Raw genomic sequence first — 15,054 nt, forward strand, 5'->3', positions numbered from 1 at the left:
ACTTTTAAAGCACAGTAGATAATAGACTTAGCAGATCCAGTGACCTACCGACCCAAAAAACTTCTGCTTTTGAGGAACAACACTGCTGTCTGAAATCACCTTATCCAGGCCAATATTCTGTTTTATTTCACCTAAACACAGGTGCAGCCTTGTCAATTTAGAGGAAATACTAGATAACAGAATACTGTGTGTCAGCGCAAAGGACATTTTTCTGTCACAAAATCTTCAACAAAATAATGGCAAAAATATATACAGTCTGTTTTACATTATCAAGTGTTGCTATTGTTAAACCCAATGTTTCAAGGAATGAGCCGTTGCAGTTTTGTAAAAAAAAAGTTTAAAAAATATACGAAAGAGCGATTGAATGTTCTTCACAATAATTCCATGATATACATATTTGGATTTGTGTGACTGTGTGAATTGGAGCCAATAAACACACATGACTGCCACACAATGACACAATTACTGAAATAAAAGAGCAGTTAAAACTCTGATATGTAAGAAGGGGACTCATTACATTAAGTGTGTTGAATACTGTAATGAGCAGGATTTTAAAAAGGCTGCGCCCAACTGTGGAATTGTTCTGACTCTGCGCAAATGGTGGGTTGGGACAAAGGCCGTTCGGCACATAGGTCAAAGCAATGATAGATGGGCCCAGACTTTAACAGGGTGTGCCCCTAACACAAATCTCAATTGCCTCAGGCCTATAACATAAATTCATTAGTCAGCTGACTCACGGACTCCGGCCGCCGCAGTGAGCATGTGCATGATACTAGGATTGCTGGGCAAGCCACATGAGAGCCTGTGAGACACACATAGCAGTAACAGTTAGGCAGGCTGACAAATATGTTTAAAAGTATTTTAAAAAATCACACCAGTATAATTAAGCAAGTGGCCCGGGGTGCTGTGCGCAGCCCTCTACAACTGCGAGTTCAGATAGTTAACACTTACTTGCACTAGTTAATAGACCAATGTAAAACTAGCATTCCAATGATACATGTGAGAAATATCTGTGCCCGAAATTTGAGAATGAGGTGAGATTCAAAATTCGAGTCGAGACTTTACCGCACACAATCACAGGACTGTGGATGCAAGGGGCGGCAATCTGAGGGATAGCCCCGGACGCCACAAGCTCTAGCTACGCCTCTGATTTTAATCTACTCCTTAACCCCACACTAAATAGCACGGCCTCCACCCTAGACACTAAACCACGCTCCCAACGCGCTCTCACTTCCCTATGTGACCAGCTTTCCCGAATTGACATCTGGTGGCAGCGCCATCCCACCCTCACTGACTACACACATTACGCTGGACAGCACAACACCTGGACGAGAATAGATTACTGTATAGTGTCCCTGGCTATCTCCAATTGTTTTCAGATTCTTGAGACACTCCTTAGAACCTACTCGGAGCATTCGCCGGTTCAGCTCCGTCTGAAAATTCCACACCCGGAGGGGTATGAACGCCAATGGCGCTTCCCTTGCCGAACGCTCCTTGATGATTTATTTAACCCCATCCATGCTCATGACCGAATGGTTCCGTCATGAGCATCGGTGCTCCTGTGCTGATGACGGAACCATTCCGTCATGAGGCCAGGGGCACAAATTCCCTCTGCTGCAGACAGCAGAGGGATTTCCTTTTCACCCCTCTGACCTTGGGAGCCGGGGAAGAGCTTCCCCAGCTCCCGAGGCCCCCTCCCTGGTTTCTGTTCAATGACGATCAGCGCGCACGTCGCGCTGTCGTCATTGAACACAAACCGAAACTAAAATGAGCCTTTAGGCTCATTTCAGTTTCACTTTCTACATGCTCAGTGGGCTATCTCAGGCCCCTGAGCACGTAGAAAGACGGGAGAGGTATCATTGGAAAGGGGAGAATGGTACCCCTCCCCAGGAGGGCGATCCCCAAGCAGGGATCCACCCACTAGACACCAGGGAGGGGGGAGCGGCCCCTTGGGCAAGGGCCTACACTCCCCCAATAAATAAATTATTAGTATTTAGTCTTTCTGCCCCCCCTGGGGGGGGCAGATGGGGTAATAGCCCCCCAATCTGCCCCCGGGCAGATTGGGTCTAGTTTTCAGAACTGTTTGGGTTTGGTAGTTTCCAAAGATGTCCGCCGAGCCCCGGTCCAAAAACTCAGGTGCCTCCCCAAAAAAGAAGGTAGTTTTGCTATTGGTTATTTTAAATTCTCCACCATACGATTTGGACCTTTTCCTGTTGCAGCCACTATGCCTACCCACGCAAGTGAGGTACCATTTTTATCGGCAGACCTGGGGGAACGCTGGGTGGGAGAAAATTTGTGTGAGCCCAGTGATGCCACGCTTTCCTACACAAAAAAGTGTGAAAAAACTGATTTATTCAGCTAAAATTGAGGTTTGCAAGAGATTCTGGGTAAAGGAACGTTGGAGGATCCACGCAAGCCATACCTTCTTGAAAGCCCCCGGGTGTCTAGTTTTTAGAAATGTGTGGGTTAGGTAGGTTTCCCTAGATGGCCGCTGAGCCCCGGGCCAAAAACTCATGGGAACCCCCTTGCAAAACCCGGTTGTTTAGTGATAGGTTATTTTGATGTCTCCTCCTTAGGTTTGGGACCCTTGCCTATCGCAGGTCCTTGAGCCACCCACGCAAGTGAGGTACCATTTTTTTCGCGAGACCTGGGGGAATGCTGGGTAGGTTGAAATTTGTTGATCCATGCAGATTCCAGAACTTTCCACCACAGAAATGTCAGGAAAATGCGTTTTTTTGTCAATTTCTTAGCTTTGCAAGGGATTCTGGGTAACAGAACCTGGTGGGAGGCAGTCGAGTCACCCCATCCTGAATTCCCCTGGGTGTCTAGTTTTCAGAAATGTATAGGTTTGCTAGGTTTCCCTAGGTGCCGGCAGAGCTAGGGTTCAAAAACAAAAGGTAGCCTCTTTGCCAAAAAAGGGCACATTTTCACTGCGAAATTGCGATGCGACCACGTTGCGTTTTGCGCTGTTTCCTGTTGCAGGCACTAGGCAGACCCAGGCAAGTGAGGTGCCATTTTTTTCGGGAGACCTGGGGAAACGCTGGGTAGGTGGAAATTTGTTGATCGACGCAGATTCCTGAACTTTCCACCACAGAAACGTGAGGAAAATGCATTTTTTTCACAATTTTTTTAGCTTTGCAAGGGATTCTGGGTGACAGAACCTGGTGGGAGGCAGTCGAGTCACCCCATCCTGAATTTACCTGGGTGTCTAGTTTTCAAAAATGTATAGGTTTGCTAGGTTTCCATAGGTGCCGGCAGAGCTAGGGTTCAAAAACAAAAGGTAGGCTCTTTGACAAAAAAGGGCACGATTTCACTGCGAAATTGAGGTGAGACCACGTTGCGTTTTGCGCTGTTTCCTGTCGCAGGCACTAGGCAGACCCAGGCAAGTGAGGTACCATTTTTTTCGGGAGACCCGGGGGAACGCTGGGTGGGTGGAAATTTGTTGATCCACGCAAAATTCCAGAACTTTCCATCACAGAAATGTGAGGGAAATGCGTTTTTTGGGTCAATTTCTTAGCTTTGCAAGGGAATCTGGGTAACAGAACCTGGTGGTAGGCAGTCGAGTCACCCCATCCTGAATTCCCCTGGGTGTCTAGTTTTCAAAAATGTATAGGTTTGCTAGGTTTCCCTAGGTGTCGGCAGAGCTAGGCTTCAAAAACTAAAGGTAGGCTCTTTGCCAAAAAAGGGCACATTTTCACTGCGAAATTGCTGTGTGACCACGTTGCATTTTGCTCTGTTTCCTGTCGCAGGCACTAGGCAGACCCAGGCAAGTGAGGTACCATTTTTTTGGGGAGACCTGGGGGAACGCTGGGTGGGTGGAAATTTGTTGATCCACACAGATTCCTGAACTTTCCTACACAGAAACGTGAGGAAAATGCATTTTTTTCACAATTTTTTAGCTTTGCAAGAGATTCTGGGTAACAGAACCTGGTGGTAGGCAGTCGAGTCACCCCATCCTGAATTCCCCTGGGTGTCTAGTTTTCAAAAATGTATAGGTTTGCTAGGTTTCCTTAGGTGCCGGCAGAGCTAGGGTTCAAAAACAAAAGGTAGGCTCTTTGCCAAAAAAGGGCACGATTTCACTGCGAAATTGAGGTGCGACCACGTTGCGTTTTGCGCTGTTTCCTGTCGCAGCCAATAGGCAGACCCAGGCAAGTGAGGTACCATTTTTTTCGGTAGACCTGGGGGAACGATGGGTGGGTGGAAATTTGTTGATCCACACAGATTCCTGAACTTTCCACCACAGAAACGTGAGGAAAATGCATTTTTTTCACAATTGTTTAGCTTTGCAAGGGATTCTGGGTAACAGAACCTGGTGGTAGGCAGTCGAGTCACCCCATCCTGAATTCCCCTGGGTGTCTAGTTTTCACAAATGTATAGGTTTGCTAGGTTTCCCTAGGTGCCGGCAGAGCTAGGGTTCAAAAACAAAAGGTAGGCTCTTTGCCAAAAAAGGGCACGATTTCACTGCAAAATTGAGGTGCGACCACGTTGCGTTTTGCGCTGTTTCCTGTCGCAGCCACTAGGCAGACCCAGGCAAGTGAGGTACCATTTTTTTCGGGAGACCTGGGGGAACGATGGGTGGGTGGAAATTTGTTGATCCACGCAGATTCCAGAACTTTCCACCACAGAAATGTGAGGAAAATGCTTTTTTTTGTCAATTCCTTAGCTTTGCAAGGGATTCTAGGTAACAGAACCTGGTGGTAGGCAGTCGAGTCACCCCATCCTAAATTCCCCTGGATGTCAACTTTCCAAAAATGTATAGGTTTGCTAGGTTTCCCTAGGTGCCGGCAGAGCTAGGGTTCAAAAACAAAAGGTAGGCTCTTTGCCAAAAAAGGGCACATTTTCACTGCGAAATTGCGGTGCGACCATGTTGCGTTTTGCGCTGTTTCATGTCGCAGGCACTAGGCAGACCCAGGCAAGTGAGGTACCATTTTTTTTGGGAAACCTGGGGGAACGCTGGGTGCGTGGAAATTTGTTGATCCACGCAGATTCTAGAACTTTCCACCACAGAAATGTCAGGAAAATCCGTTTTTTTTTGTCAATTTCTTGGCTTTGCAAGGGATTTTGGGTAATAGAACCTGGTGGTAGGCAGTCGAGTCACCCCATCCTGAATTCCCCTGGATGTCAACTTTTCAAAAATGTATAGGTTTGCTAGGTTTCCCTAGGTGCCGGCAGAGCTAGGGTTCAAAAACGAAAGGTAGGCTCTTTGCCAAAAAAGGGCACATTTTCACTGCGAAATTGCGGTGCGGCCATGTTGCGTTTTGCGCTGTTTCCTGTCGCAGGCACTAGGCAGACCCAAGCAAGTGAGGTACCATTTTTTTCGGGAGACCTGGGGGAACGCTGGGTGGTTGGAAATTTGTTGATCCACGCAGATTCCAGAACTTTGCACCACAGAAATGTGAGGAAAATGCGTTTTTTTTCTCAATTTTTTAACTTTGCAAGGAATTCTGGGTAACAGAACCTGGTGGGAGGCAGTCGAGTCACCCCATCCTGAATTCCCCTGGGTGTCTAGTTTTCAAAAATGTATAGGTTAACGAACTACAACAACTTTCCCTCCTGAGGCGGAAGCCAGGAGGTCTCTCCTCTTTTCTTGGCCACATTTGCATTTAATAGCATTCAGTTGCACTTTTAAAAAGCGTGTATTTTATTGGCTTGATTTAAAAAGCACCTTGAGACTTCTTTAGTGCTTCCTCGCGCTCTGTGTTCCTCTCCCCCCTCCCTCTGCCTCGAGTCCGCTCTCGGCCGAGTGTTGACGCCGAGGGCCGGCTCCCGGGTAATTGGCGGCCATATTGGGTGAGGAGGCGGTGGGTGACGCGCTCTAGCAGCGCTTAAAAAGGGCACAGCTGCGTGTATTCGCTTGATAACGAACTACAACAACTTTCCCTCCTGAGGCGGAAACCGGGAGGTCTCTCCTCTTTTCTTGGCCACATTTGCATTTAATAGCATTCAGTTGCACTTTTAAAAAGCGTGTATTTTATTGGCTTGATTTAAAAAGCACCTTGAGACTTCTTTAGCGCTTCCTCGCGCTCTGTGTTCCTCTCCCCCCTCCTTCTGCCTCGAGTCCGCTCTCGGCCGAGTGTTGACGCCGAGGGCCGGCTCCCGGGTAATTGGCGGCCATATTGGGTGAGGAGGCGGTGGGTGACGCGCTCTAGCAGCGCTTATATAAGACGACTATGGCTCCGCGCAGCGGACGCGTACTGCGGACGCGCCGGATCTGCGCCGGAGTCGTGCCAGAGTCCTGCCCGTCTGCGCCCATCCGCACTCGGGCAGGGTCAGGGGTCAGGACTCTTGATCACCGACTGATATTTTCCTCTAGAGACCTGAGAGACTTGGATTTGGGTAGACAGGGTCTGGACCCTGCTATTGTGACCAGATTAAAAGAATTGAATATTCTCCACCCTCCCGGGGGCTTTTCCAAAACTGCTCCCCCCTCCTTGAAATTATCCTGTCTAAATACCAGGTCGCTCCAAAAGCATTATCTTGAGGTTTTTACTCTTCTCCAGGACGATGCTATTGATATCTTAACACTCACAGAGACGTGGTTAGGTGAAAATTCCCTGCCAGACATTATAGCTGCCCTTCCTAGCAATTATGACGCGGTATGGCACAACCGCGGGGAAAATGCTCGGGGTGGGGGGGTCGCAATTCTGTTCAAGAAAAATCTAAAAGCTGTCAAAATCATTGCTGAAACTATAGAAGTCGCAGATATACTTGGAGTAAAGATCATGCTGAACAACTCATGCTTAGTGATCCTCTCTGTGTATCGCCCCCCAAACTCCACGTCAGCTTTTAATGACTTGTTTGATCCGATTATCTCTGACTTATGTACTAGGTATCAAAAAATCATAGTGACAGGAGATTTTAACATGCACTGGGATAAGGTTCATAAAGATCTCCCATCTCGCTGTCTAGAGAATACAATGTCCTCCCTGGGGATTAGTCAACTTGTGGATGGCCCCACGCATGTTAAGGGGCACATCCTAGACCTCATTTGGACATCGGATCCAAGGGTAAAACTTGGGGACATCCTGCCTTGTGTCTGGTCGGACCACTATTTGGTGAATTGTGAGATCCCGATCAAAAGCCATGTGTCCCAAAAAACCCTAAATTAAAAAAAGCCCGGCAGTGGACTAAAGTAGATTCTCAAACCTTGACCTGTAGTCTACCTAACCACGTCCAAACCTTCATTCTAAAGGGAGATTTGGAGCAGGACTATAAAGATCTAATGCAGAATCTGAGTCAGGCAATAGACCAGATAGCCCCGGAGAAAGTACAAAAAGTAAAAGGAATAATAAAAGGCGCCCCATGGTTCACCCCGCTTTTAAGGGACCATAAAAAGAAACTCCGGTGCCTAGAAAGGACCTGGAGGAGAACTAAAGAGGGAACAGATAGGGAACAATACAGAACCTCACTGAAGACATACAAGAAATTGATTATGACAACAAAAGCAGATTTCTATGAATCCCGTATAAGTCAGGCGGACAATATTCAGAAGGAAACATTTAAAATTCTAACCGAACTGACCAAAAAACCAGATACATCGGAAATAACAATAACGGCCGATAGTTTCCAAAACTTCTTTTTTGAGAAGGTGGAAACTATCGTTTTGGAGATCAAGGCCAAGGCCATGAAGGACCCTTGTCCGTTACACGAAGTTCAGTCTTCAACTGGAGTATATCTTGCGAAATTTCCTGAATTAGACCCGCTAAGCCTGGAGCAGATTATGAATAACTTTAAGTCAGGCTCCCCAGCAGACCCGTGTCCCCCCAGGGTCTTTAGCCTTGCACGTCCTATTTTGGAAAATCATATTATCTCCATTCTCAACAGCTCAATGGAGACCGGCCATTTACCATCAAGTCTTAAGGAGGCACGGGTGAGGCCCTTGTTGAAAAAGCTTGGAGCTGACCCAGCCATCTTAAAAAACTATAGGCCAATATCCCAACTGCCATATCTGTCCAAGATTCTAGAGCAACATGTGCTGAAGTCCCTTTCCTCGTTCCTGGAATCACACCATCTTCTCCAGGAGTGTCAGGCGGGATTTCGGGCACACCACAGCACTGAGTTGGTGATGCTTGCTGTGCTGGATGAACTGAGAGGTATGGCTGACAGTAAAAAACCAAGCGCCCTGATACCTTTAGATCTATCAGCGGCGTTTGATACTGTCAGCCACTCCTTTCTATTGGATAGATTGGCTGCTTTTGGGATAAGGGGTCAGGTCCATCAATGGCTCCAATCTTTCTTGACCGGTAGGACCCAGAGGATTCAACTGGGGGATGCCATTTCGAAAGCAGGTGTGATAGAGTGCGGAGTCCCTCAGGGTTCCGCATTGTCTCCACTGCTTTTTAACCTGTACCTCCAGCCGTTGATTGCTTCTCTAGATGACATGGGCTGCCGTGTATTTAATTATGCTGACGACACCCAGTTATTGCTGAGTATCGATAATACAATCTCAGCACAAACCAGTGCTCAGAACATCCTCAGACATACGGTTGGCTGGATGACGGCCAATCTACGGAAAATAAATCCGGATAAAACGGAGGTACTGGTGGTCTCTACTCTAGCATCACCTTGGAGTGACCTCTACTGGCCCAAAGAACTAGGGCCTTCACCGATGCCCAGTGATAAGGTGAAAAGCCTTGGAATAAAAATCGACAATGAGCTGTCAATGGCCAGTCAGATCTCCTCAGTAGTGGGGATGTGCACTGGCCTGATTCGACAGCTAAGAAAGCTGGCCCCTCTTCTCTTGTGTTCCGCACTTCGGATGGTAGTTTCTGCCACCATTGTCTCGAGGTTGGATTACGGGAACGCCCTTTATCTGGGCCTACCCAAAATTTTGATTAACAAATTGCAGGTGGTCCTAAATGATGCAGCGCGTCTGATCTTCAAGCTACCTAGAAGATCACATGCTACTGCTCTACTCCTCAAGTTACATTGGCTCCCCATTGAGCAGAGGGTAGAGTTTAAGAGCCTGTGTACAGCCCACAAGGCCATCTATGGGCTGGCCCCTGCGTATATCAAAGAGCGCCTGGAGATATATACCCCCAGACGAGCTTTGCGGTCCGCCGACTCTCAGCTTCTAGTCTGCCCCCGCTATAAGTTAAAAACTAAAGGAGGCAGGTCTTTCTCGGTTCTGGTTCCGCAGATCTGGAACAACTTACCAGAAACACTTCGGAAAGAAGCAAATCTGCTGCGCTTTAGGAAGCTGTTAAAAACTTTCTTGTTTAGGGAGGCTCTCGACCCAGCTAAATAGATCATATCTCTGGTCCCTGGACCACTTCTTTTCTTATGAATCTTTGTTGCTGGCTTCTTTCCAAGCGCCTTGAGACCTGTTGGTGAGTTGGCGCTATAAAAGACCAAGTTAACAATAACAATAACAAGGTTTGCTAGGTTTCCCTAGGTGCCGGCAGAGCTAGGGTTCAAAAACAAAAGGTAGGCTCTTTGCCAAAAAAGAGCACGTTTTCACTGCAAAATTGCTGTGCGACCACGTTGCGTTTTGCGCTGTTTCCTGTCGCAGGCACTAGGCAGACCCAGGCAAGTCAGGTACCATTTTTTCCGGGAAACCCGGGGAAACGCTGGGTGGGTGGAAATTTGTTGATCCACGCAGATTCCAGAACTTTCCACCACAGAAATGTGAGGAAAATGCGTTTTTTTTTTACAATTTCTTAGCTTTGCAAGGGATTCTGGGTAACAGAACCTGGTGGTAGGCAGTCGAGTAACCCCATCCTGAATTCCCCAGGGTGTCTACTTTTTAAAAATGTATAGGTTTGCTAGGTTTCCCTAGGTGCCGACAGAGCTAGGGTGCAAAAACCACAGCTAGGCACTTTGCCATAAAAGGGTCAATTTTTACCTGCAAAATTGAGGTGTGACCACGTTGCATTTTGCGCCATTTCTGGCGCAGGCACAAGGCCGACCCACACAAGTGAGGTACCGTTTTTATCGGGAGACTTAGGGTAATTCAGATTTGTAAATCAACTGTTATTACCTATTGAGTTTTCATGCATTTCTCCCTTCCCAATGAAAGACATTGTGTAAAAAAAAAAATCTTTTTGAAAAATGACCAATAATTCTCATGCTAGTATGAGTATTCCCAATTTTGAAAATGTGCAAATATATACTGTTTCTAAACTCTATAATTTGTACCCAATTCAGAAATACATAGGTGTCTTTCATACAGATTTTTCCATGTATACATTTTCCAAGAATAAGTGCTCTATACCCAGTAAATAGTAAAATACCATTGCAAGTTGCTGCTCAGTTTTTGGATCTGGGTTCGTCGGGTTCTTGGTGAAACTACAAGTCCTATATATCCCCACAACCAGGAAGGTCTAACAGATGTAATGGTATATTGCTTTCCAAGAGCTGTCAAAATTACAAGAAGTTATAGGTGAAAACGTTGAGACAAAAGGCTGTTTATTTCAACAAATTTTCAATTATTCCAAAATCTAACTGTTATTTTCTATAAAGAAACCTTCATGGATTTAGACAAATGACCCCTTTCTGAATTCAGAATTGTGTCTACTTTTCGAAAATGTATAGCTTTCCAGGATCCATTATTGCTTTCAAACTCATTTCTAGCATTAACTAGAAGGAGGTTGAAAGCTCTAAAAATAGCAAAAATAAGCTAAGTCCCAGAAAAATGCCAAAACTGTGTGAAAAATGTTGGTTCTATGACAAAAGACTGTCATTCCCAAAAAGCTGAGAAAATGGAGATTTCAGCCCCACAACCCCTTTTTTGATAACATTTGCAGGGAAAAACCCAGAGGCTTTCATTTGCAGCCCGTTTTTCCAATTTTTCTGAAAAAAACAAAATTTTCACTGTATTTTGCTTAATTTCTGGAACCCCTCCAAGGGAATCCACAAACCCTGGGCACCTTTAGGATCCCCATGATGTTGGAAGAAAAGGACGCAAATTTGGCGTGGATACCTTATGTGGTCAAAAAGTTACAGGGGCCTAAACGCGCACTACCCCAAATCACCAAAAAAAGGCTTAGCACAGGAGGGGAAAAGGCCTAGCAGCGAAGGGGTTAAAGAAGAGGTGCGCCAAGCGATTGAAGATCATTTCGCCGTAAAGACTGGGTCGGTTGACTCCCATGCGGTCCTGTGGGAGGGCTTTAAGGGATACATACAGGGAGTATGCATAGCCAAGCATTCAGGGGTGCTGAACAGCCTACGCACCACCATTTACTGTATTGAACAGGAACTCGCTGCCCTATACCACGCCATACTGCACTCCTTGACCCCAGACGCATCTGGCCGGCGGTCCGCCCTACTGATCGAATACCGTGACGCGGCGGACCGTAAGATTCTTTATTTGGGTAAATACCAAACAGCTAGACGGTACGGGGAGGGCGAGAGACCAGGCAGGGTGCTGGCGCAGATGTTGAGGCTTCTCTACAGCAGAGCGTGTATCACTGAGATACACTTCCACTTTGGAACTCTGGTAGGAATTCTTAAAATACTTCACTGCTTTGTACTCTACTAAAACGGGAAGCGATCTTTCGGCTCAGGGGGTGTATTTGTCGGAAATAGCTTTAGAGAATCTGGAAAAAGATGTGCAAGGCTTCCTTGCCAAACTGATAACGGAATCCTCGCCAAACTGATAACAGAATCCGAGGTCCATGGTGGGATTGCTACCCTCCGCTGCTCCTCTGCCCCCGGCCTTGACGGCTTTACTGGGGACTTTTATAAAACGTATACAGATTTATTGGCCCCGCAACTGATTGAGGTATATGCAGAGGCCCTTGAAAATCAGATGCTGCCCCCTACACTCAGAGAGGCAGTCGTGATCCTTCGTCCCAAACATGGAAAAGACCCAACGTTGTGTGGTTCGTATAGGCCCCTGCCCCTCTCAAACCTGGACTATAAAATATTAGCCAAAATAGTGGCCAATTGCCTTTCCCGGCTGACGGAATTCATCATTTCCCCCGCTCAATCTGGGGTTGTTCTCCACCGATCCACTTCTTTAAATCTTAGAACTCTTTTCTCGGTCCTTCATAGAATCGATCCCATAGTTCCGCCGGCTGCACTTTTATTAGATGCAGCAAAGGCCTTTGATTCTTTAGAATGGCCATTCTTCCTCTCTGTTATGCGCCGTATGGACATGCCGTTTGGATTCATCGCTACCACTGCCCTGCTGTACAGCGGCCCCACAGCTCGGCTACACATAAACTGTACTTTATCTCGGCCATACTCCCTTTCATGCTGCACGCGGCAGGGCTGCCCCTTCTTGCCCTTGTTATGGATCCTCTGATGAGGCCCTTTCAGGAAAGCCATCTGCAAAGGGGCTTACAATTTAACACTGGCCCCTCCTAGTTTCCCTGTACGCGAATGACACCGTCCTTTGCATTAGAGACCCCCGGGTAAACTTGGAGCCACTCATCAGGGAAATTCTCCGGTTTGGCCTTTTCTCTGGCCTTGGTATAAACTGGCATAAGTCAGTGATTTTCCCACTAACCTCCAGCACTGGGAATGCGAATTTCCTTTGGAATGGTGCACTGTTTCTATCAAATTTTGACGGAATCAAAATTTGAATTTTTTCAAAAATATTCCTATCCCCCTCACCAACGTTTTTTTTTACATTTGTGCAAACTCCTTATTCAACTTATATGGGGTGGTAAGCAATCTCGTGTTAGCTGGCAAATTCTTACCTTACCGTACGAAAGAGGTGGCGATGGAGTACCAGATTTTCAACTGTATTATTTAGTTGCTCAGTGCTGCTACGCCTATGCGTGTTACCACCCAGATGCGCGGATACCCTATCTGCGGCCAGAGGCGGCTTTTATCCTTCCTGAACGGTTGTCAACCATGCTGCCCAAGGGAGTGCCCCGTGATCCCTCTGACATACAGACAGTTTCCATCACTAGCTGGGCCTGGGAGAAACTATGACAGATCACCCCTGCTCCCTTTCTTTACTCCTCTGCTTTGCCTGTCCCAAATGCTCGTTGGTTCCCAATTACCGGTGAGAAATTGATCCAGCGCACCTTAACCAAGTTTGACATTACTACGTTCTGCAACTTATATCCAGAGACACATATTTTTCCCCGTCAAAAGATGCCCGTTTTCAGACTGTCACATTCATGGACAGCCTTGTATTGAGCCATATCCGATCTGCGCTGCGATGCCTGGCGTCCCCCTTGAGCCAGAGTCCTTTCTACCCCTAACACTTATAATAGAAAGCCCTACCGGGGCACATCTCACCTCCAAATATACAAATCCTGTGCGTCCTTCTGACCCGTGCATGACGATACATCACGGACGATCAGTGGGTTAAATGCTGCGCAGTGACACCCGACGTCTCATTAAACAGTAGACATAAGCTGTTACATTATAAGTTCCTACAGCGAATTAACTTTAACCCAGCTAAAGCACACAGACTGGCCCCTACTAGACCCCACACCTGCCGCAAATGCGCAACCCCACATACTGATTTTGCTCACCTCACTTGGACTTGCCCCAAGCTCCGCACATACTGGGAGGAAGTGCACAACTCATTAGGTACCATTACGAAGTTGACCCTTACCCCCATTCCGGAAGTAGCACTACTGGGATATACCGTGAACTTTCTCAAACATGTCAGGCGTTCTGCATCCCTCAGTTTACTGTTAGCTAAACGCGAAATTGCCCTACTGTGGGGCCACAAAACTGCCCCCACCCTGGCAGGCTGGCTACGCAGCCTGGCTTATTGCAAGACAAACCCGAGGTATATGCTGATCTCCTACCAGGGACCTCGCGACTTAAAGACATTTGGGGCCCATACAGGCTGTACATAAACGGTCATCAGCAAGATGCCAACTCTCAGCCACAAAACGGCAGAGTCCCAGAAGGTGTGGGATGAGATGCCTATCATATTGCACCCTCAGTTTGGTTTGCTCTACCCAAATCCCTCACACAGTTTATCAGGCTGTTTTCACGACTTAAAATATCTGTGGACATTTAACTGAGACAGACTCAGGGCAATTAACGCTAATTCACGGTACGAGCTGATGGGGATGGCCTAGAAGACTATTTTTTCATTCCAATGTCGTGTTGCCCAGCGAGGTATTATAGGTTTGAGATATGTTGACTCTACTGTTGCATTGTGACAAACAAGCTCTGTATTTGTTGTTTACATATATATGGTTCTCATGCCAAGACTTCGTCAATGATCATCTTTGCCTGTATTATTTTCTCTATTGCCAAAATGATAAATAAAGTTTAAAAAAAAGAAAAGAAATAGAACGAATAGTTCTTTTGGCAAATAAGAGACAGTTATTTTACAGCCATAAAAAATCACCTATTTTACATTTTTCAAATAGGTAAGGATAAACAGCAGGGGACTGGTGTATTCGGTGATACTTTTGCTTGGATCGGTGGCTCTCACAGTAAGTATATCTCCTTGTAATTTTATAACCTTTTTATTGACCCAATTGATGATTATATTTTTTAACATTTGTACTAGGCGGTTTTTGAGAACTTCCTCTCCTGTTGAGTTATTGAGTGTCCATTTAGCCTGCCCGGCCGTAGCTCCTTGCTCAATTGAGTGCCTACCTTGCAGCCTACCCTGGGATCTCCAAGCTCCAACTGCAAACTTGAATCAACTCTACCAAAGTACTCAGCCAATCCACATGACCAATCAGAGAAACATTGGGGGATATTCACAAGGAAGTGGCAGAGAGAGGCGTTACCCTTCCTGGCATAACGCCTCTCTCCGCCACTTCGGAAAAGTAAGGCTGCACCATATTCACAAGGACATGGTGCTGTCTTGCTTTTCCCCCCTGCGATGGCGCTACGTTTCACAACGTAGCGCCAACGCCGGCACTCTTGCACCAGAGTACAAGGGTGTCTGCAAGCAGGGAGGTTTGTTTATATACAGGAAGGTGTCCCTTCCTGCACATAAACAAACCTAAAATGCCAGTTTGTACCGTACATGTGTGCTGCTTCCTGCAGCACACATGTAAGTTACAAAACGCCATTTAAAAAAAAAGGTTTGTTTATGTACAGGAAGGGATACCTTCCTGTACATAAACAAACCATGGAATTTTGTATTTTCCATGTGTGCTGCACAAGGCAGCACACTTG

At 46.6% G+C, this 15,054-nt stretch overlaps 1 protein-coding gene across 1 annotated transcript in view; it reads left to right on the plus strand.

The window, feature by feature from the left end:
• Positions 1 to 15,054, plus strand: part of LOC144781303 (sodium/potassium/calcium exchanger 4-like) — a 492,418-nt gene that overhangs the window by 465,483 nt on the left and 11,881 nt on the right. Inside the window, exon 15 of the mRNA XM_078660074.1 lies at positions 14,292 to 14,357. Within this exon, the coding sequence (XP_078516200.1) occupies positions 14,292 to 14,357 (66 nt within the window). The remainder of the gene's footprint in view (positions 1 to 14,291; positions 14,358 to 15,054) is intronic.

The sequence above is a fragment of the Lissotriton helveticus genome, chromosome 9 (genome assembly GCF_964261635.1).
Source record: "Lissotriton helveticus chromosome 9, aLisHel1.1, whole genome shotgun sequence".
Classification (NCBI taxonomy): Eukaryota; Metazoa; Chordata; class Amphibia; order Caudata; family Salamandridae; genus Lissotriton; species Lissotriton helveticus.